This window comes from Bubalus bubalis, chromosome 21, assembly GCF_019923935.1.
Source record: "Bubalus bubalis isolate 160015118507 breed Murrah chromosome 21, NDDB_SH_1, whole genome shotgun sequence".
Classification (NCBI taxonomy): domain Eukaryota; kingdom Metazoa; phylum Chordata; class Mammalia; order Artiodactyla; family Bovidae; genus Bubalus; species Bubalus bubalis.
In genome coordinates this window covers 48,448,322-48,474,979 of record NC_059177.1, presented here as the reverse complement: position 1 = coordinate 48,474,979, position 26,658 = coordinate 48,448,322, and the positions used below count along the sequence as shown (strand labels likewise).

The window sequence follows — 26,658 nt, the reverse complement described above, 5'->3', positions numbered from 1 at the left end:
TTTGGAGTTCTGTGGGGAAATGGAGTCCAGGGAGGAGAAAGAGAGAGCATAGCCTGCTCTGGTTTTCACCCACCTCCCTGCCCTTCTCTCCATGGCCCTGACTGTCTCTTGCCTGGCAGTGCATCTGGGGAGACAGAGTGGAATCTCGATGCACATTACCCTCCTGACAACCTGAATCGCCATCATTTCCGAGTCAGGGTGGGCGCTCAGGAAAATCCAAGGACCGCCTCTTCCACTGATCCTGAGCTGGGTGGTCCTGGCCAGTGGGAAAGAGGGCCTGCTCTGAGTCCCCAGTCACCCCTCTGCCTGAATGTCAGGGTAGCTTGTTTGGACAGGGTTTCACGGAGCCCTGTGAGCAGCAGAGGGGGCACTCGGGCCCCTGGTCCCCAGGCGTGCATCTGCATCCAGGGAGGAGGCTACCGGGCACCTCTAGCCTCGCATGCTCAGCCCACAGGGGCTGGCAGGACGAGCTGCTTCTGCCCAGCACCTGCTGTTTCCTCCCAGGTGTTTGACAACGAGGAGTTTGACTGCCGGACTCCCATCGAGTGGATCAACATGGGCTTGGAGCCAGGGTCTCAGAACAGGAAACCTGTCCCTGGCAAAGCCCTCCTGCCTACTGATGACTTCCTGGGGCATGGTGAGCAGGGCCAGAGGGGGCAGGGAGGACAGGATCTTGGTCTGCACCATGCTCTCCTGGCAGCAACCCAGCCACGGACTCCTTGGCTGTCCTGAGCCTCAACCGTGGGAGGCGGTGGCCCCACATTTTGAGGCCTCCCTCCCAGCTAGGATACAGGCCAGAGGGCTGGCCCCACAGGAGGAAAGGCAGGGGTCAGGGGTGCCATGGATTGGTGGGCTGGGGAGGGGACAGCTGTGTCTTAAAGAAAAGTCTTCGATTTATTGGTAATGAAAAATAGGCAGGCTTATTAGACATGTTGAAGTGTGTATAAGGGGCACAATTCCACTCTATCACCCAGAAACTCCTCTGCCCCACCTGTATCTGTGGCCTCTTGGCTTTCACCTCTGCATGGACAGCACACACACTATGACACACTCACATACTTGCTTTCAAACACACACATTCACAAGCCCACTGTCACGCTCACCTACCATCCCTCACACACATGTACACAGTCATACGCACATTTTCACCACACAAACACACATGTCGACAGTCACCCGTTCACAACTGCTGTCACACCCACACCCACATCCCCACAGTAATGTTGCACACTTTTGCCAGACCTTATACTTGTCTGTGTCTGTCCCTCCTCTGGCCCCAGGTCTGCCCTGGCAGCCTCGGACGCTCTCTCCAGTCCGCTGCTGTCCAGAGCAGAGCCAGGCTGAGCTTCCATGGTTCCCGCCCTGGCCTGCATGACTAGTCTCCACGTAGGCGTCCTAGGAAGGTCCGGGTCTTGAGATTGAAGGTGGCCGTCCCCTTGTGCCGGGCAAGAGCCTCTCTGCTCTCTGCCCGGTGCGTGGATATGCCGCTGTGGAGTGGGGAGTGAGCCCAATGGGCTGGCACCCAGACGGGAGACAGGACTCTAGGAGCCACGCTGGTTCTCAGACTGCTCAACCTCCAGGGGGCCCACAGCAAGTCCATTGTGCAAGCTTTAAGTTTGCGTTTCAATTTAAAAACGCATTAATGCTGGAATCAATTTCTCTGAACTAGACAAGAAACCCAGAATGATCCCTTTACTTTGGACTTAATTACAAAAATAATTTAACTCAATTGTTCCCAGATCTCCGATTCTTGGTGATAAAAGCGGAAAGTTTGGGGCTGCATTAACCTTAAATGCACCAGGCAGTGGCTTCCCCGAGGCGCTTCTGCCTATTCTGCTTCACACGGCCAGGGCCCTCAGTGGCGGCTCTAATGGGAGGGACAGGTCGGGAGCCTTTCTGCCAGGGGCTTCTGCTGGGGGCTTCTCGTGACATCTTTCCCTCTAAGTTGAGCCAAGAACAGGTCAGCATTTTCAGGAAGGGAACTAATTAGGACGAGAAGGGAAAAGCCAAACAGAACCAAAGCCGGTGAGGTTTATCATACCTGTCCTCACCTGCCTGACATCGGTCAGCAGGAGCATTTCCTCGGAATTCCAGCCCAAAGAGGATGTGTACACAGTATGACTTCAGGCTCTGTGAGATATGCAGACAGGGTCAGAGAGTGCCGGGGGCAAAGGTGCTATTTTAGGCAGAGATGCTTTTCCAAGGAAAAACCACTTGAGCAGGGGACGAGCCAGCATCGAGGTGATGTGGGCGAAGACTGTTGTAGATAGAGGGCGCAGCCGCCGCTGAGGCTCTGAGGCAGGAGCCAGCTCTAGATCAGGGGTAGCCAGATGTCCAGTGTGGCTGGAGAGGGATGAGGGAGGGGGGCAGTGGCAGGAGGTAAGCGAGAGGAGTCAAAAATTTCAGGCCAGGACATGGGCGCATTCTGATCAAACGGGCCCCGAGGCCCACTCGAAGCCAATGCAGGGTAGCGTCGTCTTCTACCCTGCCCTGCTCTGATGGAGGGGCTTGGGGGCTCAGCTGCCACATACAGCCTCAGGACTTCCCTCAGCCTCGAAAGGGTCCAGTTGGGATGTGGTGAGCTTTATACCTAGATCCTCAACCGAATCTGTTGGCTTCGGGCTTTCCTGCCTCCCGGTCCCAGCCCTGCTGGCCTGTGTCTCTCGCTGTCCTGATGGAGCCTTGCAGAGACCAGAGCAGAGAGGCCTGGTCCTTCTGGCTCCTCCTGCCAAGCTCAGCTGGGAGGAGGCAGGGCCCCCACTCTGCTGCAGCCAGAGAAAGGGAGTCAGTGTGGGGGGAGAGAGTCCAGATCAGTGACCACCGAGACCTTTCCTAGCACCCACTGCCCACATGCGGCAGCCTCACTCCACCCCACAGCCGGGAGAACTGATGGACTCCCCTCCTATTTCAGAGGACCCCAAGAGTCAGAAGCTGAAGTACAAATGGTGCAATGTCGGTGTCCTGGACTACGACAAGGAGAACAAGCTGTACCTAGTGCACAAGACGAGTGAGGATGGCTTAGTGCGAGATGAGACGGGGAAGCCTATCCTGAATGGCGGCATCACGCCTGAAGGTACGAGGTCTCTGGCCCTGCCTCAGGCAGACCCCCAGCTCAGGCCCAGCCTGGCCTGTGACTGAGGCCGGCCCCTGCCCAGGGCATAACCAGCTGAGGTCTGAATTCCCCCTTGCTCTCTTGTCCTGTGGCTGTCTGTCCCCCAACCAGTGAGAATCAGAGGACCCACCACTCAGAGACCCCAGGAAGGGCAGCTGGTCGTTATTTGATATGTCACCTCTGAGCAGCTGGTAATGGTGTTTTCAGTGTCATGTTGAGAAGGAGCCCAAGGCCCATCAATGAGTGATGTCCGCCCTGGCTGTGGCATCCAGGAATGGGCACTTGAATAGCCCACTCCTGTGAAACCCCTTGTCCGTGCCCAGCTTTTCACAGTTAACGAAGCACTTTCACATCCAATCATGATCCAACTTGTGATGTGGGCAGTGCAGGGAGCATTGTTGTACCCCTTTCACAGATAGGATGGGGTCACTTGCTCAGGGCCCCGTGCATCAGTGGCATAGCCAGGCCGGACTCTAGTGCTCCTGCCCAGAGGGCCCCACTGGCTGTTCCTTTGTCCCTCCACCCAACCCCAGGAAGGTCACTCCTCCTGATCTGTCAGTACTGGGTGCCAAGGATCCAGCTCCTCTTCTGTGCTGAGGACCCACGTGTGTTCACACGACGTGTGGTCGAGGCCAACGCCCTGCGCAAGAACACGGAGGCGCTGCTGCTGTACAACCTGTACGTGGACTGCATGCCCTCTGAGGGCCAGCGGCTCGTCAGCGAGCAGAGCCTGAACAAGATCAAGCAGTGGGCCATGAGCACGCCTCGGATGCGCAAAGGGCCCGCGTGAGTCCTCCCCACCCAGACCCTTCCCCACACCCAGCAGCACCTCCTCCAGGGAGCTGTCAGTAGGGAGCTAGTGCCGCCCTGTATGTGAGAGGGGTACTCTCCCTGTGCTCATCTGTTTGGGGCTGTCTTGCCCACTGTACTATGGACTTCTTGGACCCTGACCAATGCCTTGTTCAGCTCCAGGTCTCTCATTATCAATATGGACTCATGGATTCTTAATTTCATTCCAAGGGTTATAATCTGTTACTACCATTTTTAATTTTCATGCTGAAATTGGCTCAGAGTTGCCCAGTGGGAGCTCTTCAGGCTGCTTCCTGTGTCTTGTTGGTAATGTTTCTGTTATTCTTTGAGCATGTCTTTACTTTCTGGCATAGCAAGAATTTCCAGGGTCATCTTGTACTTTCCCAGACCCAACCCTGAAATCAACTATTTCTCCAACGGGCCCTGGTTCCTCTTGGTGGGGAATAGCATTTAGAAGACAAGATTTTGGCATTAAGATGTGCTCATTGCTCCTGAGAAATCAAGCTTTGAGGCCCTAGCAGATAGACCTAAGCTATACATATTATTTATTTTACATTATATCATATTATGGTGTTATATTACATTATGTTCCATATAGCCTCCACACATATGTCTAATTATTATATATCTATCTATTGAAATGTCAAAAATCATGAGTTCATATTGATACCTTCACATTTACTTCAAACCACAGGCCTCATTCTTACTTGTGCTTGTTTTTTTACTTCTATTTCTAAAAGAAAATTGGCTTTTATTCTTCATAGTGTATTTACTTATTTGCTCAGACCTAGGATACACAGAAAGTAATTTCAGTTGCTAATCTGTCCTCTTTGGAGGATAAACTCTGATAAGTAATCTTTGATATTTGTTTAGTTTTCTTTTTTCTGTTTAGCCTGGGAGCATACGGTGCAAATGCCAGGTTCAGAAGTTACTTGGTTTAGTTCTCCCCATCCTCCTGAGTGTGATTCATTCGTTTGATGAACTATAGCTTGGTCCATTTATTTTATAAATATAAATAAATACATATATGTGTATATATAGAATATAAGCATGATATAAGTATATGTATATTATAGAATAACGATTCATATATTACATTTTATGTAATACATATGTATTGAATATATGGAAAATATACACATGTATGTATGTATTTCTTTTTATATGTAGTATATATACCCATATATAAAATATAGTCAGTAGTATATATTACTCAAAAATATATACTCAGAGATTTGTTACTCTTCACCCTCACTCATTCTATACACATCTCCCATCTTTTCTACTGTGTTCTCACCCATAGGTTACCAATGTCAGTAGTTTCTGGTTTATCCTTCTTGTATTTCTTTTTGCACAAATGATCAGATCAGATCAGTCGCTCAGTTGTGTCCGACTGTTTGCAACCCCATGAATCGCAGCACACCAGGCCTCCCTGTCCATCCCAACTCCCGGAGTTCACTGAGACTCACGTCCATCGAGTCAGTGATGCCATCCAGCCATCTCATCCTCTGTCGTCCCCCTCTCCTCCTGCCCCCAATCCCTCCCAGCATCAGAGTCTTTTCCAATGAGTCAACTCTTCGCATGAGGTGGCCAAAGTACTGGAGTTTGAGCTTTAGCATCATTCCTTCCAAAGAAATCCCAGGGCTGATCTCCTTCAGAATGGACTGGTTGGATCTCCTTGCAGTCCAAGGGACTCTCAAGAGTCTTCTCCAACACCACAGTTCAAAAGCATCAATTCTTCAGCGCTCAGCCTTCTTCACAGCCCAACTCTCACATCCATACATGACCACGGGAAAAACCATAGCCTTGACTAGACGAACCTTTGTTGGCAAAGTAATGTCTCTGCTTTTGAATATGCTATCTAGGTTGGTCATAACTTTCCTTCCAAGGAGTAAGCGTCTTTTAATTTCATGGCTGCAGTCACCATCTGCAGTGATTTTGGAGCCCAGAAAAATAAAGTCTGACACTGTTTCCACTGTTTCCCCATCTATTTCCCATGTTCTTATCCCCCCTGTTACATGATGAGTAGCACACTATAGATACTCATTTTTATCTTGCCTTTTTCACTTATGATGCATCCTGGGAATCAGTCCTTTTCAGTTCATTCTCTTTTTACAGCTGCATGGTCATCTGTTGTGTGGATGTACCATGTATCATGGTTTATTCAACCATTTGCTAATACATAGGCATTTAGGTCGGAGAAGGCAGTGGCACCCCATTCCAGTACTCTTGCCTGGAAAATCCCATGGACAGAGGAGCCTGGTGGGCTGCAGTCCATGGGGTCCCTAAGAGTTGGACACGACTGAGCGACTTCACTTTCACTTTTCACTTTCATGCATTGGAGAAGGAAATGGCAACCCACTCCAGTGTTCTTGCCTGGAGAATCCCAGGGACGGGGGAGCCTGGTGGGCTGCCGTCTGTGGAATTGCACAGAGTTGGACACGACTGAAGTGACTTAGCAGGCATTTAGGTAGTTTCCAGCGTTTTGCAATTACAAACAGTGCTATGAATAAATAATCTTGTGCATTTGTATATTGATACTGGTGGAGGTATAGCTTTAGTATTCTCCCACACTCCAAGAGTACTGGAGTGGGTTGCCATTCCCTTCTCCAGGGGATCTTCCTGACCAGGGATTGAACCTGGGTCTCCTGCATAGTGGAGTTGCTAGGCAAAAAGATAAGTACTTACTGATCACCAGCTTTTCCTCCATAAGGATTTTGTATGCCCACCAGCAATGTGTGAGAGTACCTGTTTCCCCACACCCTTGTCAAGAGTGAGCTGCTTATTATACTATTACATTTTTTTGCCAGTCTGGAAGGTAAGTCTATAAGTATTACAAGTAAGGCTGAATGTCTTTTGAATCTTTTCATATGATTAAGGGCAATTTTTATATCTTTTTATGACTTGTCCACATTTTATGCTTGTTTTTTTTTTCTTTTAGTTTTTGGGGTATTTTCCCTCTAATATTAAGAGTTCTTTATATATTAGGGATATTAGTTATTTAGCTGTGTGATACATGTTGTAAATATTTTCTCCTGGTTTGTCAGTTGTATATTAACTTTGCTTATGGTAATTTTGGGGCTTCCTGGTGGCTCAGATGGAAAAGAATTTGCCTGCAATGCAGGAGACCTGGATTCGATCCCTGGGTTGGGAAGACCCCCTGGAGGAAGGCATGGCAACCCACTCCAGTGTTCTTGCCTAGAGAATCCCCATGGACAGAGAAGCCTGGTGGGCTACAGTCCCTGGGGTCTCCAAGAGTCAGACACAACTGAGCGACTAAGCACAGCACAACACGTGGTAATTTTTGCAGGATAACTTAAAATCATGTAAACAATTTTATTAGCCATTTCTTCTATTACATCTGGATTTTGAATCATAGTTACAGTCTTTCCCTATATTGAGGTTTTCTTCTAGAACTTGTATGGTTTCATGCTTTTGCCTTTTACATCCTTGATTCATCCTTATGAATGGTGTGTGGTATGGATCCAATTTTATCCTTTCCCAAATGACTAGTGTTTATTAAACATTTTTTAATACCCATCAGCATTTGTTGAAACCTCTATCTTTGAGAGGCCACCTTTACACACTAGTTTCCCTATGTACTTTGGTCTGTCTCTGATGTTTCTGTTCTATTCCACTGCTCTGTGTCTTTTCACACACTCGTACTGCAGTTGTGATTACAGATATTTTACAGTGTGTTTTAATGTCTTGTCAGGCCATTCCCCCTTTGTATTAATAGCTTTTCCCTTTCAGTGCTTTTCTGGCAATTCTTGCACGTTTGTTTGTTTGTTTTAATGATTTATTTTTTAAAATAGTGGGAAAATATACATAATATAAAATTCACTGTTTTAACCATTTCTAAGTGTGCATCTCAGTGGCATTAAGTACGTGCACATTATTATCCTGTGATCACTGCCATCCATCCACAGAATGTTCATTGTCCCACAGTGGAGCTCTGCACCCATTAAACTATAAGACCCCCTTCTCCTCTCACCCAGCCCCTGGCAACCACCATTCTGCTTTCTGTCTCTATGAATTTGAATTCCTAAGTGCTTTATATGAATCATGCATTACTTGTCCTTTTGTGACTCCTTCTTTCATTTAACATAATGTCTTCTAGTATCATCCATGTTGTAGCACACGCCAGAATTCCCTTCCTTTTTAAGGCTGAATAATATTCCATTGTGCATATATACCACATTTTCTTTGTCTGTTCATCTGTTGATGGACACTTGATTGTGCCTGCCTTTTGGCTCTTAGGAATAATTCTGCTGTGAATATGGGTGTACAAAGATCTCTTCATGTCCTTGCTTTCTATTCTCCTGAGAAGAAGTGGAGTTCCACTTCTTTTCCAAAAGCGGAATTACTAGATCATATGGCAATTCTATTTGTTGCTGTTTAGTTTTTGTCTCATTATCATAAATTCAACTCTGTAATTCAGCGACACTTGGAGGGGATAAGGAAAACATAAAACCCAAAAAACTGCCATGAGAGCACAAAGAATATAGGCTATTATGAGCAGGTGGGAAAAGGAATGGTCCGTGGTTAAGATAAAATACGAGTCAAATTTATTAGAGCTATCCACATGCAGCAATGGCGAGCTTCTCAGCAGTCTCGCCAAACCTGGTGTTTGCCAAACCCAAAGCACTCTGGTTTTCACAGTATTGGTGCCCTTCTTCACCTTGCAAAAGACCACGTGCTTGCAGCCCAACCACCCAACCTTGGTAGTGTACATGAAAAATGGCATGGTTTATGTGGGTCCAGAATTTGCCATGTACAGGATGCTAGGACCCACTGCTTCAGGGTGATTGTATAGTATAGTGAAGTGGCTCAGTCGTGTCCGACTCTTTGCGACCCCGTGGACTGTAGCCTACCAGGCTTCTCCGTCCATGGGATTCTCCAGGCAAGAATACTGGAGTGGGTTCCCATTTCCTTCTCCAGGGGATCTTCCCGACCCAGGGATCAAACCCAGGTCTCCTGCATTGGAGGCAGATGCTTTAACTGCTGAGCCACCAGGGAAGCATCACATTTCTTCTTGTAGTTGACTTGCTGCCAGTGCCTCTACAGGATATGAAGTCACCACCCAGGTACATAAATCCTGGAATAATGCTGTGACAGTAGGGACCTTGATAACCAAATCCTTTCTCCTCAGTGTTCAGAATACTAAAGTTTTCTGCTGTCTTTGGAACTTTGTCTGCATATAGCTCAAAGGAGGCATGGCCAAGGACTCACATTGACAGTGAATGTTGAAGAACACTGTGGGTTGACCATGGTGGGATGGTACAGGGTGGCTCCAGGTGACATCGGTGGTGTTGGCAAAGCCCTGTTTTTATTTTTTTTTTTTTGAGAAACCACCATCCTGTTTTCCATAGCAATTGCACCTTTTTACATTCCCACAGCAGGGCACAAGGGATTCAAATTTCTCCATGTCCGCACTGACACTTGTTATTTTCTGGGCTTTTTCTTTATAGTAGCCATTCTAAAGGGTGATTTTTATTTGCATTTTCCTAATGCTTAGTGATGTTGAACATCTTTTCATGTGCCTATTGGTTGTTTTGTGTATTCTTATTTGGAGAAATGTGTATTCAAATTCGTTGCTTGTATTTTTGTTTTTTTATGTATTTTTGGTTCTTTATGTACTCTGGATATTAATCCCTTATCAGATATGTGATTTGAAGATATTCTCTCCCATTCCATGGGTTGCCTTTTTATTCTGTTGATAGTGTCTTTTGTGTAACGAGGACACAGAGGTTTTCATTTTGGTGAAGCCCAATTTGTCAATTTTTCCTTATTGTTATGCTTTTGGCATCATGTATAAGAAAATCATCACCAAATCCAATGTCATGAATCTTTCTCCCATGTGTCCTTTTAAGAATTTTACAGTGTTAGCTCTTATGTTCAGATTTGTGATCCATTTTGAGTTAAATTTTGTATATGGTCTTAGGTAAGGGTCCAGCTTCATTCTTTTGCATGTGAATATCCAGTTTTCCCAGCACGATGTATTAAAAAGGCTGTCTTCCCCATTGAATGACGTTGGCACCCTTGTTGAAAATCATTTGGTTATTTATGTGAGGGTTTATTTCCGGACTCTGTTTTCTATTCCACTGGTCTATTGGTCTGTCTCTATGCCAGTACCACATATTTTGATTACTGTAGGTTTGTAATTATTTCTGAAATTGAAAAATGTGTCTTCCCACTTTGTTCTTCTTTTTCAAGTTTGTTTTGGTTATTTGGGGGTTCCTTGAGATTCCACATGAAATTTAGGATGGATTTTTCTGTTTTTGCAAAAAATGTTGTTGAGTTTTTGATAGGGAATTGCCATACTTATTTCTCCATGTGAGCTTTAGTATCAACTTTTCTAGGTCTGTTTTGCAAATGTTTGGTATTTTTATTGGGATTGCATTATATTTTTAAATTGCCTTAGGTATAGCTGATGTCTTTGGGATCTTAAATTGACCTATCCAAGAACAAGGCATGTTTGTCCATTTATTCAAGTCCACCTTTGTGTCTTTCAGGAGTGCTTTAAAGTTTTATTCATGTAGGTTTTGCATATTGCTCATTAAGTATTGGATTGACCAAAAAATTTGGTTTGCATTTTTCCATACAGTGTTACGGAAAAACCCAAATAAATTTTTTGGTTAATACAATATTTTATCTTCTTTGTTGTTATGAATGGGCTTTCTCTACTATTACGTCTACTGATTGATTTCTTTGTACTAATTTACATTCTGTTACCTTCTTGAAATCATTTACTGTTTGAGTTTATCGTTGATTCTCTAGGGCTTTCTAAGTGCACACTATCTAGAAATAGAGATAGTTTTACTTATTATTTTCCAATTCTTATTCTTCTGATTGGGCTTCCCCAGTGGCTCAGTGGTAAAGAATCCGCCTACAATGCAGGAGCCTCAGGAGATGCAGGTTTGGTCCCTGTGTTGGGCAGATCCCCTGGCGGAGGGCATGGCAACCCACTCCAGTATTCTTGCCTGGAGAATCCCATGAACAAAGGAGCCTGGAGCGTTACAGTCCATAGGGTCGCAAAGAGTTGGACACAACTGAAGAGACTTAGCACGCATGCGGTCTTCTAATTACTTTCTCTTGTCTAATTGCAGTCTCTAATTCCTCCAGTAACAATATTGGATAGTAGTGGAGACAGTAGGCATCATAACCTTGTTCCTAATGTTAGTGGAAGTACCTCTAGTGTTTCTCCATTAAGAAAAATGCTAGCTTTGGGTTTTGTTTACTTAATAATGTACCTGTTGATTTCTGTTTTCTTAAATTTTTGTCATATATTTCTAAATACATTTAAATGTATTAAAAATGTCATACATTTTAAAATACCAATGGAGATAATCATGTTTGTCCCCTTAGATCTATTCCTGTGGTGAATTATATTCATTGATTTCCTAATACTGAGTTGGACACAACTGAGCAACTGAACTAAACTGAATATTGAAACAAACTTGCAATCCTTTAATAAATCTCACTTAGCCATGGTGTATCATTTCTTAATGTAGTATTAGGTTTTGTTGGTTAATAAGCTATTTAGAACTTTATCATTGATATGTGATGTTGGTCTGTAATTTTTTTTTGTACTGTCTTTAACAGGTTTGAAGCAAAGTTATACTTACTTCACATAAAGAATTTTGACATTTTCCTTCAGTACTCTGGAACAATTTATATTGCATTGGGGCTATGTGGTCATCCTTTCATAAACCATTTGGACGTGGTGTTTTTTTAGTTTTTCTGTAACTCAATTTTTCTACAGAAATTGGTCTATTTAAGCTTTCTTTTTCCAATGGAGTCAAATTTGTTATATTTTATTTCTCTAGAAAACCATCATGTTGTCTAGATTTTAATATATATTTGCATAGAAATTTGCAATATGATTTAAAATCTTTTTAATTTTAACATTGTCTTCCTTATTCACCTCTTATTTTGTAGAATTATGTTCTCTTTTTTACTTTATTAAGTTACTTGTGATTTGTTTGGATTATTAATTTAAAAACAGGATTTAGGATTATTAATTTGATTGACTTTATTGCATCTTTATCATTCTACTTTTGTTTTTATTATTTCCTTCCTTTTGGCTTATGTTTTGCTATATTCATAGTCTGTGTGCACGTGTGTATTTGTGCTGGGTGTTTAATTCACTTATTTACATTCTTGTTGATAAATGGGTTTAAGGCTATGAATTTTCTTCTGATAACTTTAAAAATGCAGTAGTCTACTGATTCTGATATGTAGTACTTCATTTTTTTCAATTACAAAAATTTGATTTTTATTTTCTATTTCATCATAGACTTTAATATAAGGTTTTAACTTTTTTCCGTATGGAAACGACTTGCTAAAATGTTAGTAATTTCTAGTTTTGTTGTATTGAGATCAGAGAGTGTTATTTATAATATTTCTACTATATAGAACTTGCTGGTATTTTCTGTATGACAGTGTGTGATCAGTGTTTGTGAATGTTCGAGTTGCACTTGAGAAGAGGTGTATCCCTACTATTAGGGTACAAAGTTTTATATACACGTATACTCCGTAAAAACCTACCTTATTGGTTATATTATTTACATGTTCTGCATCTTCACTTACTCTTGTCCAGTGAGAGAAGTGTGTTATATTATCATTATAAATGGATATTTTTAGCATTTAAAAGTATCCTTGATCGGGTCTAATGCTTTTTGACCTGAATTTTACTTTGCTTGATATCAGAATTGTAACTTGGTGGGTTTTTTTTTGCTGTTGTTTCCATTAAATATATGTATATAGATATAATCTTCGCCCCTCCCTCTATTTTCAATCCTTCTGAATTAGTTTGTTGCAGGTAGGTCTCTTGTTTTCACCATATAGTTGGGTCTTACTTTGTGAGTCAAACTAAGAATCTTTTTCCTTATGAAAAGTGAGTTAAGCCCATTCACTTCTATGGATAAGGCTGATAGGTTTGATCTCTTCTCTGTCATGTTGTTTCACATTAAAGTTATTATGAGTGTTATAATACGATATTGTTTCTTTCTCCTCGTAACGCGTTTCCTTTGTTCTTTTACTTAAAATTTTTCTTTTGGTATTTAGGACAATTTGTACCTTTATTTTACTGGTTTCTTTTGTGCTTATCCTTTTACAGTGCTCATAATTTCCTGCTTCCTTATTTAACCTTCTCCTCTCCAGTCTGTCGGTTTTTGATGTGTCTGCTAACCTTCTATTTCCTATGCAACAGTACTTGATCTTGATCATTTTACTTATCTCATCCCTTTTTCCTCCCATTTTAAGTTGCCTTTTTCTAATTAGTATTCTAAGATAATATTCTTCCACTTTCATCTCTCTGTGTTAATCTTCAATCTACTATATTAAGTATATGAACCGTTTTCCTGAAGTTTCCCCTGTCATCTTGCAGGAAAGGCGATACCCTCTCCCTTCCTATACTCTTCTAGGTTCTTGGCTGGGTGTCAGTGACAGAAAACAGATTAACAAGAGAGAAGCTTGTTTGAGTTTTACATGACATGGGAGCATTCATATGGAAATAAAGATGAAGAGGTTAAACCTGAGTGCTTTTATACTGGGTTTGATGAAGAATGGAAGGTTGCGGGAAGTGTGATAGGACAAAAGGATATGAACTGAGTCACCCAGGGGACCTTAACAAGGTCAGCACATTCCCGTTCCTCTTGGCCTCCTCCATCCTGGAGCTAAGGATGTCTCCTTCCTCCAGGTAAGGGGAGCTATCTCTCACTTGAGGGTCTTATGACCTGCTTCAGGGGAAGGTCAGAGAATCCTTCCTGCACCTTCTGTTTTTGTGATCCTTCAGCTTAGATCATTCTATGCCGAGGTACCATGTTTTTGGGTGGTGTGTCCTGAACCCCATCAGTCTCTTGATTGGTTGAAGCTCCTGGAAGATTCCTTATAAAGGGCTCAAAGGTATCGTGTTATTAGAGTTCTTGCATGTTTAAAACTTGAATGACAGCTTGACTGGATATAAAATTCTTGGTTCATATACTTTTATTCCTTGCTTTTAAAAATGCTATTCTCTTGTCTTGCTTTGTATGTTGTTTTTGAGACATCTGATGTCAAAATCCCCTTCACTTGTAAGTTGTTTGATTTTTTTTTTTCCCTTGGAGGCCTTGGAGATTTTTTTCTTCTTTAGTCATTTTACTAGGGTACATCTTAGAGTTGATCATTCTGGATATTTTTTCCCAGGTACACAATTGGCCTTTTAAATGTTTAAATTCAGATATTTATTTCTGGAATATTTTCTTGAATTGTTTTTTAAAATATTAGTTCTGTCCCATTGTTTTCATCAAAGACTCCATCCTATCTTTCTATCATGTTGCTTCTTATTAACCTGTTTTTTAAAAAAACTTTTTTTCTTTTCAATTTATTTTTTTATTGAAGGATAATTGCTTTACAGAATTTTGTTGTTTTGTGTCAAACCTCAACATGAATCAGCCATTGGTATACATATATCCCCTCCCTTTTGAACCTCCCTTCCATCTGCCTCCCCATCCCACCCCTCTAGGTTGATACAAAGCCCCTGTTTGAGTTTCCTGAGCCATACAGCAAATTCCCGTTGGCTATTTTTTTACATATGGTAATGTAAGTTTCATGTTACTCTTTCTATACATCTCACCCTCTCCTCCCCTCTCCCCTTGTCTGTAAGTCTATTCTCGATGTCTGTTTCTCCATTGCTGCCCTGTAAATAAATTATTCAGTACCATTTTTCCAGATTCCGTAAATGTGCATTAGAATATGATATTTATCTTTCTTTTTCTGACTCACTTCACTCTGTATAATAGGTTCTAGGTTCATCCACCTCATCAGAACTGACTCAAATGCATTCCTTTTTTATGGTTGAGTAATATTCCGTTGTGTATATGTACCACAACTTCTTTATCCATTCATCTGTCAGTGGACATCTAGGTTGCTTCCATGTTCTAGCTATTGTAAATAGTGCTGCAATGAACAATGGGATACATGTATCTCTTTAAATTTTGGTTTCCAGGGTATATGCCTACTAGTGGGATTGCTGGGTCATATGGTAGTTTTATTCATAGATTTTAAAGGAATCTCCATAGCATCTTCCATAGTGGCTGTATCAATTTACATTCCCACCAACAGTGCAAGAGCGTTACCTTTTCTCCACACCCTCTTCAGCATTTATTGTTTGTAGACTTTTTGATGATGGCCATTCTGACTGGTATGAGGTGATATCTCATTGTGGTTTTTATTTGCATTTCTCTAATAATGAGCAATGTTGAGCATTTTTTCACATGTTTGTTAGCCATCTGTATGTCTTCTTTGGAGAAATATCTGTTTAGGTCTTTTTCCCACTTTTTGATTGGGTTGTTTGTTTTTCTGGCATTGAGTTGTATGAGCTGCTTATTGTTTCATTTGCTTTTATTTTGTCCCATTCTGAGGGTTGTCTTTTCACCTTGCTTATAGTTTCCTTTGCTGTGCAAAAGCTGTTAAGTTTAATCAGGTCTCACTTGTTTACTTTTGTTTTTATTTCCATTACTCTAGGAGGTGGGTCATGCTTTGATTTATGTCATCAAGTGTTCTACCTATGTTTTTCTCTAATAGTTTTATAGTTTCTGGTCTTACCTGTAGGTCTTTAATCCATTTTGGGTTTATCTTTGTGCATGATGTTAGGAAGTGCTCTAATTTCATTCTTTTACATGTAGCTGTCCAGTTTTCCCAGCATCATTTATTGAAGAGGCTGTCTTTGCCCCATTGTATATTCTTGCCTCCTTTGTCAAAATTAAGGTACACATAGGTGCATAGGTTTATTTCTGGGCTTCCTATGTTGTTCCATTGGTCTATATTTCTGTTTTTGTGCCAGTACCATCCTCTCTTGATGACTGTAGCTTTGTGGTATAATCTGAAGTCAGAAAGGTTGATTCCTCCAGCTCCATTCTTCTTTCTCAAGATTGCTTTGGCTGTTCGGTGTCTTTTGTGTTTCTATATGAATTGTGAAATATTTTGTTTTAGTTCTGTGAAAAATGCCATTGGTAATTTGATAGGGATCACATTGAATCTGTAGATTGCATTTGGTAGTATAGTCATTTTCCAATATTGATTCTTCCTCCCCAGGAACATGGACTATCTCTCCATCTGTTTATGTTGTCTTTGATTTCTTTCATCAGTGTCTTATAATCTTCTGTGTACAGTTCTTTTGTATCCTTGGGTAAATTTACTCCTAGATATTTATTTCTTTTTGTTGCAATGGTGAATGGAATTGATTCCTTAATTTCTCTTTCTGGTTTTTCATTGCCAAAGCAATCTTAGTATATAGAAATGCAAGGGATTTCTGTGTATTGATTTTGTATCCTGTAGCTTTGCTAAGTTCACTGATTAGCTCTAGTAATTTTCTGATACTATCTTTAGGCTTTTCTATGTACAGTATCATGTCATCTGCAAACAGTGAGAGCTTTACTTCTTTTCCGATCTGGATTCCTTGTATTTCTTTTTCTTCTCTGATTGCTGTAGCTTGGACTTCCAGAACTATGTTGAATAATAGTGGTGAAAGTGGACACCCTTGTCTTGTTCCTGATCTTAGGGGGAATGCTTTCAGTTTTTCACCATGGAGAAGGATGTTTGCTGTAGGCTTATCCTATATGGCCTTTACTATGTCGAGGTAGGTTCCTTGTAGGCCCATTTTTTGAAGAGTTTTAATCATAAATGGATGTGGAATTTTGTCAAAGGCTTTTTCTGCATCTATTGAGATTATCATACGGTTTTTATCTTTCAACTTGTTAATATGGTGTATCACATTGGTTGATTTGCATATATTGAAAAATCCTTGCATACCTGGAATGAACCTAACTTGATCATGGTGTATGAGCTTTTTGATGTGTTGCTGAACTGTTTGCTAAAATTTTGTTGAGGATTTTTGCATCTATGTTCATCAGTGATATTGGCCTGTAGTTTTCTTTTTTTGTGTTGTCTTTGTCTGGTTTTGGTATCAGGGAGATGGTGGCCTCATAGAATGAGCTTGGAGGTGTTCCTTCCTCTGCAGTTTTTTGAAAGAGTTTTAGAAGGATAGGCATTAGCTCTTCTCTACATGTTTGATAGAATTCACCTGTGAAGCCATCTGGTCCTGGGTTGTTTTTTGGGAGATTTTTGAGCACAGCTTCAATTTCAGTGCTTGTAGTTGGGTTGTTCATAACTTCTATTTTTCCTGGTTCAGTCTTACAGGATTGAACTTTTATAAGAATCTATTTCTTCCAGGCTATCCATTTTATTGCCATATAGTTGTTCATAATAGTCTCTTATAATCCTTTGTATTTCTGCACTGTCTGTTGTAACCTCTCCTTTTTCATTTCTAATTTTGTTGATTTGATTCTTCTCCCTTTTTTTCTTGATGAGCCTAGCTAAAGGTTTGTCAATTTTATCTTCTCAAAGAACCAGTTTTTAGTTTTATTAATCTTTTCTATTGTTTCTTCCATTTATTTCTGCTCAGATCTTTATGATTTCTTTCCTTCTACTAATTTTGGGGTGTTTTGTTGTTCTTTTTCCAGTTGCTTTAGGTGTAAAGTTAGGTTGTCTATTCCATGTTTTTCTTGTTTCTTGAGGTATGGTTGTATTGCTATAAACTTCCCTCTTAGAACTGCTTTTGGTGCATCCCATAGGTTTTGAGTTGTCGTGTTTTCATTGTCATTTGTTTCTAGAATTTTTTTGATTTCCCTTTTGATTTCTTCAGTAACCTGTTGGTTATTTAGAAACGTGTTGTTTAATCTCCATGTGTTTGTGTTTCTTTTTTTTTCTCATAATTAATATCTAGTCTCATAGCATTGTGGTTGGAGAAGATGCTTGATACGATTTCAGTTTTCTTAAGTTTACTGAGATTTGACTTGTGACCCAAGATGTATATCCTGGAGAATGTTCCATGTGCACTTGAGAAGAAGATGTATTCTTCTGCATTTGGATGGAATGTCCTGAAATCAATACAATCCATCTCATCTAGTATATCATTTAAGACTTGTGTTTCCTTATTAATTTTCTGTTTTAATGATCTGTCCTCTGGTGTGAGTGGGGTGTTAAAGTCTCCTACTATTATTGTGTTGCTGTCAATTTCTCCTTTTATGTCTGTTAGTGTTTGTCTTATGTATTGAGGTGCTCCTATATTTGGGTGCATAGATATTTACAATTGTTATATCGTCTTCTTGGATTGATCCCTTGATCATTATGTGATGTCCTTCCCTATCTAATATTCTTTATTTTAAGGTCTATTTTGTCTGATATGAGGATTGCTACTCCAGCTTTCTTGTGCTTCCCATTTGCATGGAATATATTTTTCCATCCTCTCACTTTCAGTCTATATGTGTCTTTAGGTCTGAAATGGGTTTCTTGCAGACAGCATATATATGGGTCTTGTTTTTGTATCCATTCAGCCAGTCTTTGTCTTTTGGTTGGAGCATTTAATCCATTTCTATTTAAAGTAATTATTGACATATATGTTCCTATTGCCATTTTCTTAATTGTTTGGGGTTGATTTTGTAGATCTTTTTTCTTCTCTTGTATTTCTTGACTATATAAGTCCCTTTAATATTTGTTGTAAGGCTGGTTTGGTGGTACTGAATTCTCGTAACTTTTGCTTGTCTGAAAAGCTTTTTATTTCTCCATCAATTTTGAATGAGGTCCTTGCCGGTTACAGTAATGTTAGTTGTAGATTTTTCCCTTTCGGTACTTTTAATATGTCCTGCCATTCCCTTCTGGCCTGCAGAGTTTCTGCTGAAAGATCAGCGGTTAAGCGTATGGGGTTTCCCTTGTATGTACTTGTTGCTTCTCCCTTGCTGCTTTTAATATTCTTTCTCTGTGTTTAGTCTTTGTTAGTTTGATTAATATGTGTCTTGGCACGTTTCTCCTTGGGTTTGCCCTGTATGGGACTCTTTGTGCCTCTTGGACTTGATTAACTATTTCCTTTTCCACGTTGGGGAAATTTTCAACTATAATCTCTTCAAAAATTTTCTCATACCCTTTCTTTCTCTCTTCTTCTTCTGGGACCCCTATAATTCGAATGTTTGTGCTTTTGATATGGTCCCAGAGGTCTCTGAGACTATCCTCAGTTCTTTTCATTCTTTTTACTTTACTATGCTCTTCAGAAGTTATTTCCACCATTTTATTTTCCAGCTCACTGATACGTTCTTCTGCTTCAAATATTCTGCTACTGATTCCTTCTAGAGTATTTTTAATTTCAGTAATTATGTTGTTTGTCTCTGTATGTTTATTCTTTAATTCTTCTAGGTCTTTGTTAATTGATTCTTGCATTTTCTCCATTTTGTTTTCAAGGTTTTTGATCGTCTTTACTATTATCATTCTGAATTCTTTTTTAGGTAGTTTGCATATTTCCTCTTCATTTAATTGGACTTCTGTGTTTCTAGTTTGTTCCTTAATTTGTGTAGTATTTCTCTGCCGTTTCATTTTTTTTTTAAACCTTATTGTGTTTGAGGTCTCCTTTTCCCAGGCTTCAGGGTTGAATTCTTTCTTCGTTTTTGTTTTTCCCTCCTAAGTTTGGTCCCGTGGTTTGTGTAAGCTTCATACAGGGTGAGGTTTGTGCTGAGTTTTTGGTTGTTTGTTCTTCCTCTGATGGGCAAGGCTGAGTGAGGTGGTAATCCTGTCTGCTGATGACTGGGTTTATATTTTTGTTTTGTTTGTTGTTTAGATGAGGTGTCCTGCACAGAGTGCTACTGGTGGTTGGGTGATGCCGGGTCTTGTATTTGAGTGGTTTCCTTTGTGTGAGTTCTCACTATTTGATACTCCCTAAGATTAGTTCTCTGGTAGTCTAGGGTCTTGGAGTCAGTGCTCCCACTCCAAAGGCTCGGGGCTCGATCTCTTATCCCCAGGGTCCAGAGTTTTTATCAGGGTCTTATTGACACAGAATTGAATATGACCATGTATGTAACACTGTGGTTTCCGAGTATGATGACAGTTTAAAGGCTGGGGTAGCCCCTTATTAGTTCCATGGGTGCAGGCAAATTGTTCCGCTTCTCTGACCTTCAGTTTCCTCGTCAGTTCCAGCCTCCTTTCATCTCTGTTACTTTCTCCATAGTCCAGACTTCACTATCATCCTCTCTTGGACTGTGATAGAGACCTTCTAAATGCCACCTTTGTCTTTCCTGCCAGGCTTCAGTTGATTTTGGTCATAAGAGTTAAAGTGTGCTGTGAGTGTCCAGGAGTCTCCAGCGGAGACATGGGTCAGCGATGGCCTGCTGCAGGGTCAGGGGCACTCTGCCTGTTTTTAATTCAGCAACTTTCTGATCCTTTTCTGTTCTTTCTTCTTCTCATTTTTATTCTCTTGGTTATATTCCTAATTTTCATATATTATTTTATTACCTTTTAAATTTGACTGTATTCTTCCTTGGACACCTTAAAATTATTTAGCTTTCCTTCGTTAGATAATTTAGTTCTATTTTTCACTGAGTCCAACTAAATATCATTTCTTTTCTTCCTATTATTTGCCTATACCCATGTTTTATTTCTTCATGTGTCCAAATGCGTGTTTGAAAAGATACACTTTAGTTTGAAGTGTTGTATTAGTTTTACTCTGCTTTATCTTTGTTGAAAGGTATGTGAGAATTTTCATCAAGTAAGGTGTTTTCTTTTTCTTACAGCTGCCTTATATACATATAGTCAGTCTTTCACCTACTCATTTCATGGATTTGGAAAGATGCACAAGATTTTTAGTTCCAGTGCGCCCTCTTGTGTTAGTATAGCAAACTGGCTTATTAATTTTTAAAAAAATACATGGCCATGGTGTGTGTGTGTGTGTGTGTGTGTGTGTGTGTGTTGCGGGTAGGGAGATGGGGAGAGTCGTGTGTCCTCCAGGATTTTGTTCTCTCTTGCAGGATTCTTAATTTTCACTTGTTTTTCTAGCTGCCTCACACTCCCAATCTCCAAAAGACCCCTTTCCTGTTATCCTTCCCCATTTACAAGTCATGCCTTTCAGAGACTCCTACCTTGAACGAGCGCTGCTAAGTCCCTTTTAGTAAGCGCCCTGATGTACCTTGTTTGGTATTTTTGCAGTTAGGAAACATTTTCTCTTTCTGGAGGGATTTTAGAGCCATCTTGGGGCTACCACACTTCCCTCCCCGCAGTAGTTTTTTTCAGACTTCCCTTGTTCTCCATGAAGGCTTGCAGCTGGAGTGTGAGTGAGAGTACACCGAGAGTTGATGTTTATTTTTCTGCTTGAAGATAATGTGAGTTTGGATGCTCTCTTTATTCTAGTTATGCTAAAGGTGTAGGTTTTGGTAAATATTATTTGTTCTTCTTGCTTTGGTTTTCCTTTTCTTTTTTTAAAAAAATGTATCCGGGGAGAGTTGAATTGATGTCACCATCGTTACCTTGGTTGTCCACAATTCCATTTCTTAAGTTTTGTATCATTTAGAATATCTTTGGCTATAAATTACAAAGGTGCACGCAAGAATGCAGAGGGGACACCGTAAACTCATATCCCCAGGTCTGTGGCAGGGCAGAGCCGTGAGCCCAGCCGGCCTGCAGTACGCGGGTGGCAGGGTGTGTGGAGCTCGCTGACTCTGCCCTCTCCGCTCCCTGTGGGCAGGGTTCTAGAGCACCTCAGCAACCTCTCTAGGGAAGTAAACCTGGACTACGAGCGCAGCATGAACAAGATCAACTTTGACAAAATCGTCTCCTCCAAGCCGGAGACGTTCTCCTACGTGACTCTGCCTAAGAAGGAGGAGGAGAAGGTGCCCAAGCAAGGTGAGGGTGGTTGGGCAAAGGTGATCCCATGGCCACCTCTGGCCAGAGCCCTCCAGCCCCTCCCTCTGGGACTTCCCTGTCCCCAGAACTCATCCCCTTCTTCTCCCACCTGCTTGGAGAGCTGGGGTTTAGGGTCAGGGAGCAGGTGGTGGTGGAAGAAAGTGCTTCTGAAAAGTTTGGTGCAGAAGTGACTGGGTACATAGATGGGCCCAGGAGCTGTGTGCAGGGTGAGCTAGAGGGGGTGGGGAGGGAGCCCATGGTTCTTACCCACCTTGAAGGGGCCTGTGACCCAGAGTCACCTGGAGGGAATTGGTTTACCCATCCCAGAATGGGCACTTCACTGTGGGGCCTTGGGGTCACCCAGGTAGGTGATAGGGAAGAAGAGTTTCGAGGGACATGGGTGTCTCTTCCAGAGAGGAGGCAGGAATTGTCTCCCCATCATTACCTGGGAGATTGGCCCTGATCCCTGGCCCATCCAAGGCTGGTCTGACACTGGCCCTTGTCCCCGCCATCCCGGTAGGACTGGTGAGTGTACCCAAGTACCCTTTCCTGGAACAGAAGGCGGACTTCACCTTCGTGTCCCTGCTCACACGGTCGGAGGTCATCATGGCCCTCAGCAAGGTGCGGGCTGAGTGCAACAAGGTGACCACCATGTCCCTCTTCCACTCGAGCCTCTCCAAGTACAGCCGCCTGGAGGAGTTCGAGCAGATCCAGTCGCAGACCTTCTCCCAGGTGCGTGGGCATCCAGGGCACGGACGGCGGCAGCAGGCCAGGGCCTCAGAGCCATTGGACACAGACAGGGGCCCTGGGAAACCTGGGAGTCCATCAGCTGAGAGCTCCTGCTTTCCTTGAAACCAGGCCTTGCCTCTTCCTAGACCTTGCAGGAGACTGGGGCAGCCACCAAGGGGGTGGTTCATCTCAGAAAAGGACAAGCAGGCTGGGCACCTTTTCTAGTCGTGCTCTGTCCAACACTGGAGGCATCTGAAGCAGACTCCTGGCCTTGGAAAGGGGAGCAGGAGCCCCATACACCCCTATATCTACCTGAGCATGAGAGCATGAGGGGCGAGGGGTGTATGGCGTCAAGGGAGACAGGCACGAGCAGGACTAGGAGGAAAGCGTCTTCTTCTCTTTGCTCCACTCTGTGCCTCTCTGTCTCTGTCTGCCTCATTCTCCGTGTCTCTCCGTCTCTCCCTTGACTGCTGGGAAAGCCTGGCTTCTGCTGCCCCTCCCTCCTTACCCTCTCCCCTCTCCCACAAGCCCTGGTCCCCGGTGGGGAGGCAGGCAGGGGGTGTTGGTTGGCAGGGCTTGGCAGTAAGCTGGGGTGGGGGGGGGCGGTCGTCTGAGTCTGGAGGGCCCCCCGATAGTGGCGGCTGCGGGCGGCGGGCCCCTCCATCACATGATGCCAGCCGTGGCCCGCAGGTGCAGATGTTCCTAAAGGACAGCTGGATCAGCACGCTCAAGGTGGCCATGCGCAGCAGCCTCCGCGACATGAGCAAAGGCTGGTACAACCTCTACGAGACCAACTGGGAGGTGTACCTCATGTCGAAGCTGCGCAAGCTGATGGAGCTGCTCAAGTACATGCTGCAGGACACGCTGCGCTTCCTGGTGCAGGACTCCCTCGCCAGCTTCTCGCAGTTCATCAACGACGCCTGCTGCAGCGTGCTTGACTGCGCCGACGACATGGTCTGGGGCGAAGACTTAATAAACAGCCCCTACAGGTAGGGCTCGGCCGGGCGGAGCCACCTATTGACACCAGCACTGTTCTTTCTCAGGCGCTGGTAGCTAGGGCAGTGCAGGGTTAGGGAGACTGGGGCCGCCAGGGGCAGGGTGCCGAGCTCTGCCAGGTCCTGGGTGCCAGGGGTAGGGGTTGCTCCCCTGGTTGCTGGGGGATGTCCCAGCACCTCCGGCTGGTGTGTCTTCTGGTGACCTCCATCTCTCAATCTCTCAGTCAGTCACTGAGTTCCCCAGTAGAGAAATGTTTATTTATTTACTTTTATTTTTGGCTGTGCTGGGTCTTCACTGCTGCACGCAGGCACTCTCTAGTTGAGGTGAGAGGGGTCTACTCTCTAGTCGCAGTGCTTGGGCTTCTCACTGCGGTGGTTTCTCTTGTGGAGCACGGGCTCTAGAGCACGTGGGCTTCAGTAGTGGTGGTGCCCTGCGGGTTTGATTGCCCCACTTCCTGTGGGATCTTCCTGGACCCAGGATCAAACTAGTGTCCCCTGCTTTGGCAGGCGGATTCTTAACCGCTGGCCCACCAAGAAAGCCCGAGAAATGTTTTCTGAGCACTTGCCATGAATTAGGCAAGGTTCTAGGGGAACAAGAAAGGCATGGCCCCTGCTCTCACCTGGGCACAGAGAGCAAGCAAAGAAATAAACAGATACAGACAGTCCTTGCTGATCTTGGTGGGCACTGTGACAGACCTGGGAGAGGGGGCGTTGGCAGGGAATCAGGGAGGACGTGGCATCTGAGCCAAGAACTGAGGATGAGACGAAACCCGGTCAGGGGATGCTGGGGAAGGGGCACCAGGCAGAGTTATGCAAGGGAGAGAGAACTTGGAGCCGTCACGGAAAGAAAGGCCAGCGGCTTCGGCTGGAGCAGGGCAGGCAGGGATAGCTGGTCAGGACGACACAAGAGAGGTTGCGGGGACCGGGCCAGGTGATGCAGAGCCTCCTGGGGTCATGGTTGGGGGCTGGGTTTATTCTAAATGTGGTCAGCAGCCATCAGAGGGGAGTAACAATCTGAACTACATCCCCAAACCATGCTTTGGTTTTGTGAGGATGAGTGAAGCAGAAGAGAAGTTGGACCATGGCCCTGGCCCTTGTCTAGACACAGGGCGATGGGCTGGTAGGGCAGATTGGGGCAGCGCGTGGGCCGCAGTGCTGGGGGAGGGCAGACGTGTGTGGGGAGGGGGAAAGGCTGACTCCTAGCGTTCACTGAGCCCTTGTGGGGACAGGTGGGAGGCAGGGAACACAGAATGTCTGAGATGCTCATGCGAGGTCAGGGTGGTAGCAATCCAGAGCATGGACAGGCTCAGTGGGGATCCAGGCTTGAGGGTTGTTGCCTGTGATGGGGTGTCTGGAGCTAAGGGTGGTGGGCTCCCAGGGAAGGTGTGGGTGCCACAAGCGCCCAGGGTCTGGCTGACCTGCCCTGATGACCTTGGGACCATGTGGAGGTCCTCCCTCTCCCTGGTGCCCATGGGCCTCTGGGCAAGTGGCCAGAACAGAGGAGCCTGTCTGGCTGGTCTGGGTCTTTCTCTCTGGTAACGTGGCAGTTTCTGGGAGGAGGGCAGAGGCAAGGCTCACTCATGGAGAAGCTCCAGAGCCATCAGACCGCAGCACAGGCAGGGGCTGTGCCTCCTGTGTGCGTGCCTCTTCAGGCCCCTGCCCACTGTCCCCACCCCCTCCCCCCGGCCACTGTCCCTACAGGCCCCGCAAGAACCCGCTGTTCATCGTGGACCTGATGCTGGACACCTCGGGGGCGCACTACAGCACGCCGCTGGAGCAGTTCGAGACTTCTCTGCTCACCCTCTTTGACAAGGGCATCCTGGCCACCCACACAGTGCCCCAGCTGGAGAAGGTACAGTGGGTACTCATGCCTGGGTGCTGCCATAGCGTCCAGGCAGCTCACCTCCACCGTGGGCCTCCCACCCAGCTGGCAGCATGCTCCGCCCCGTAATTCTTGAATAGCTCATTTAGTCCCCACCACCTGCCGAACTGGGAACCATTAACATCCCCATTCTGTAGAGGAGGCTTGGAGAAGCCCAAGCTCACCTAGCTGCAAAGGGTCAGACCTGCGACTGGAGTGAGGCTCGCTCACTCCTGCCACAGCCATGTCTGACCCAGATCCCACCCAGCTCCTGACCTCTCTGGATATAGACACAAACCCACCTCCACTCTCGAGACCCCTTCTCAAAAGCCCTCATTCCTCATCACAGCACAGCCCGCCACGCCAGAGCCTCTGTAACCCAGTCCCCTCTTCTTTCCCTTGCTGCTTAGAGCCACCAGCAACGTGGTTGTCTCGTTGCCCTGGGGCTGAGCTAGGGAAGGCAGAGGAAGATGCTGCCGCTCAGTGGGCATCACAGGGCTTGTGTTAGTCCATAGCCCCATCTAGGGGACCCAACAGGAAACCCTCTCCCCTCACCACCACCCCAGACTCCTGCCCACTCAGTCTGAACCACACTCCCACCCCTCTGTCCACCTGCCCCGTGGCTCATGCAGCTCTGTGCCCCTTCCCCCTCGCCCCCAGCTGGTGATGGAGGACATTTTCATCAGCGGCGACCCCCTGCTGGAGTCGGTGGGGCTTCACGAGCCACTGGTGGAAGAGCTGCGGGCCGTTATCGCCAACGCAGTGCGCAAGGCCATGATCCCCCTGCAGGCCTACGCCAGGGAGTTCAGAAAGTACCTGGAGCTGAACAACAACGATGTCAACACCTTCCTCAAGTGCGTGCACGTGTTGGAGTGTGTCTGCCTGTCTGGGTGACCCCCGCCCACCCTCTCACCACCCTCTGCCCCTCGTGGGTGCCTGCTGTCCCCAGGGCCTTCCAGCCGCAATGCCCGTCAGCCGAGGAGGTGCGGGAGGTGGTGCTCACCCACCTGCACGAGAAAGAGGTCCTGGACAGCTCGCTGCCCAGCAGCATCATCATCGGGCCCTTCTACATCAACGTGGACAACGTCAAGCAGAGCCTGTCCAAGAAGCGCAAGGCCCTGGCCACTTCCATGCTGGATATCCTGGCCAAGAACTTGCACAGGGAGGTGGATAACGTAAGTGCCCGCCTGCCCAGCCCCAGCGACTTCAGCAGCACGTGCACCCGTGCATGCAGAGTGAGGCTCAGGGCTGTTGCTGGAAGGGTCTGGAAGTCTCCTTGCCTCGACCCTGCCAGGGGTCCCCATGAGAGGTCCCAGGAGGTGGGGGCTCCTCTCTATTTCCCTGGACTTGTACAGACCTGGGGACCCCTCACAAGGAACCCCCTGAGATGGATCAGTTCACAGAGCTGAGGGTGTGGTGCTGGTACAGGAGGCTGGGGAGGAGGGGAC

The 26,658-nt window shown here is 44.8% G+C and overlaps 1 protein-coding gene across 1 annotated transcript in view; it reads left to right on the top strand.

Moving 5' to 3' along the window:
• DNAH1 (dynein axonemal heavy chain 1) overlaps positions 1-26,658 on the top strand; it is a 90,478-nt gene that overhangs the window by 18,247 nt on the left and 45,573 nt on the right. Inside the window, exons 7-15 of the mRNA XM_044934281.2 lie at positions 505-637; positions 2,912-3,073; positions 3,646-3,898; positions 21,468-21,625; positions 22,146-22,357; positions 23,045-23,343; positions 25,051-25,201; positions 25,871-26,064; positions 26,160-26,385. Of these exons, the coding sequence (XP_044790216.2) occupies positions 505-637; positions 2,912-3,073; positions 3,646-3,898; positions 21,468-21,625; positions 22,146-22,357; positions 23,045-23,343; positions 25,051-25,201; positions 25,871-26,064; positions 26,160-26,385 (1,788 nt within the window). The remainder of the gene's footprint in view (positions 1-504; positions 638-2,911; positions 3,074-3,645; positions 3,899-21,467; positions 21,626-22,145; positions 22,358-23,044; positions 23,344-25,050; positions 25,202-25,870; positions 26,065-26,159; positions 26,386-26,658) is intronic.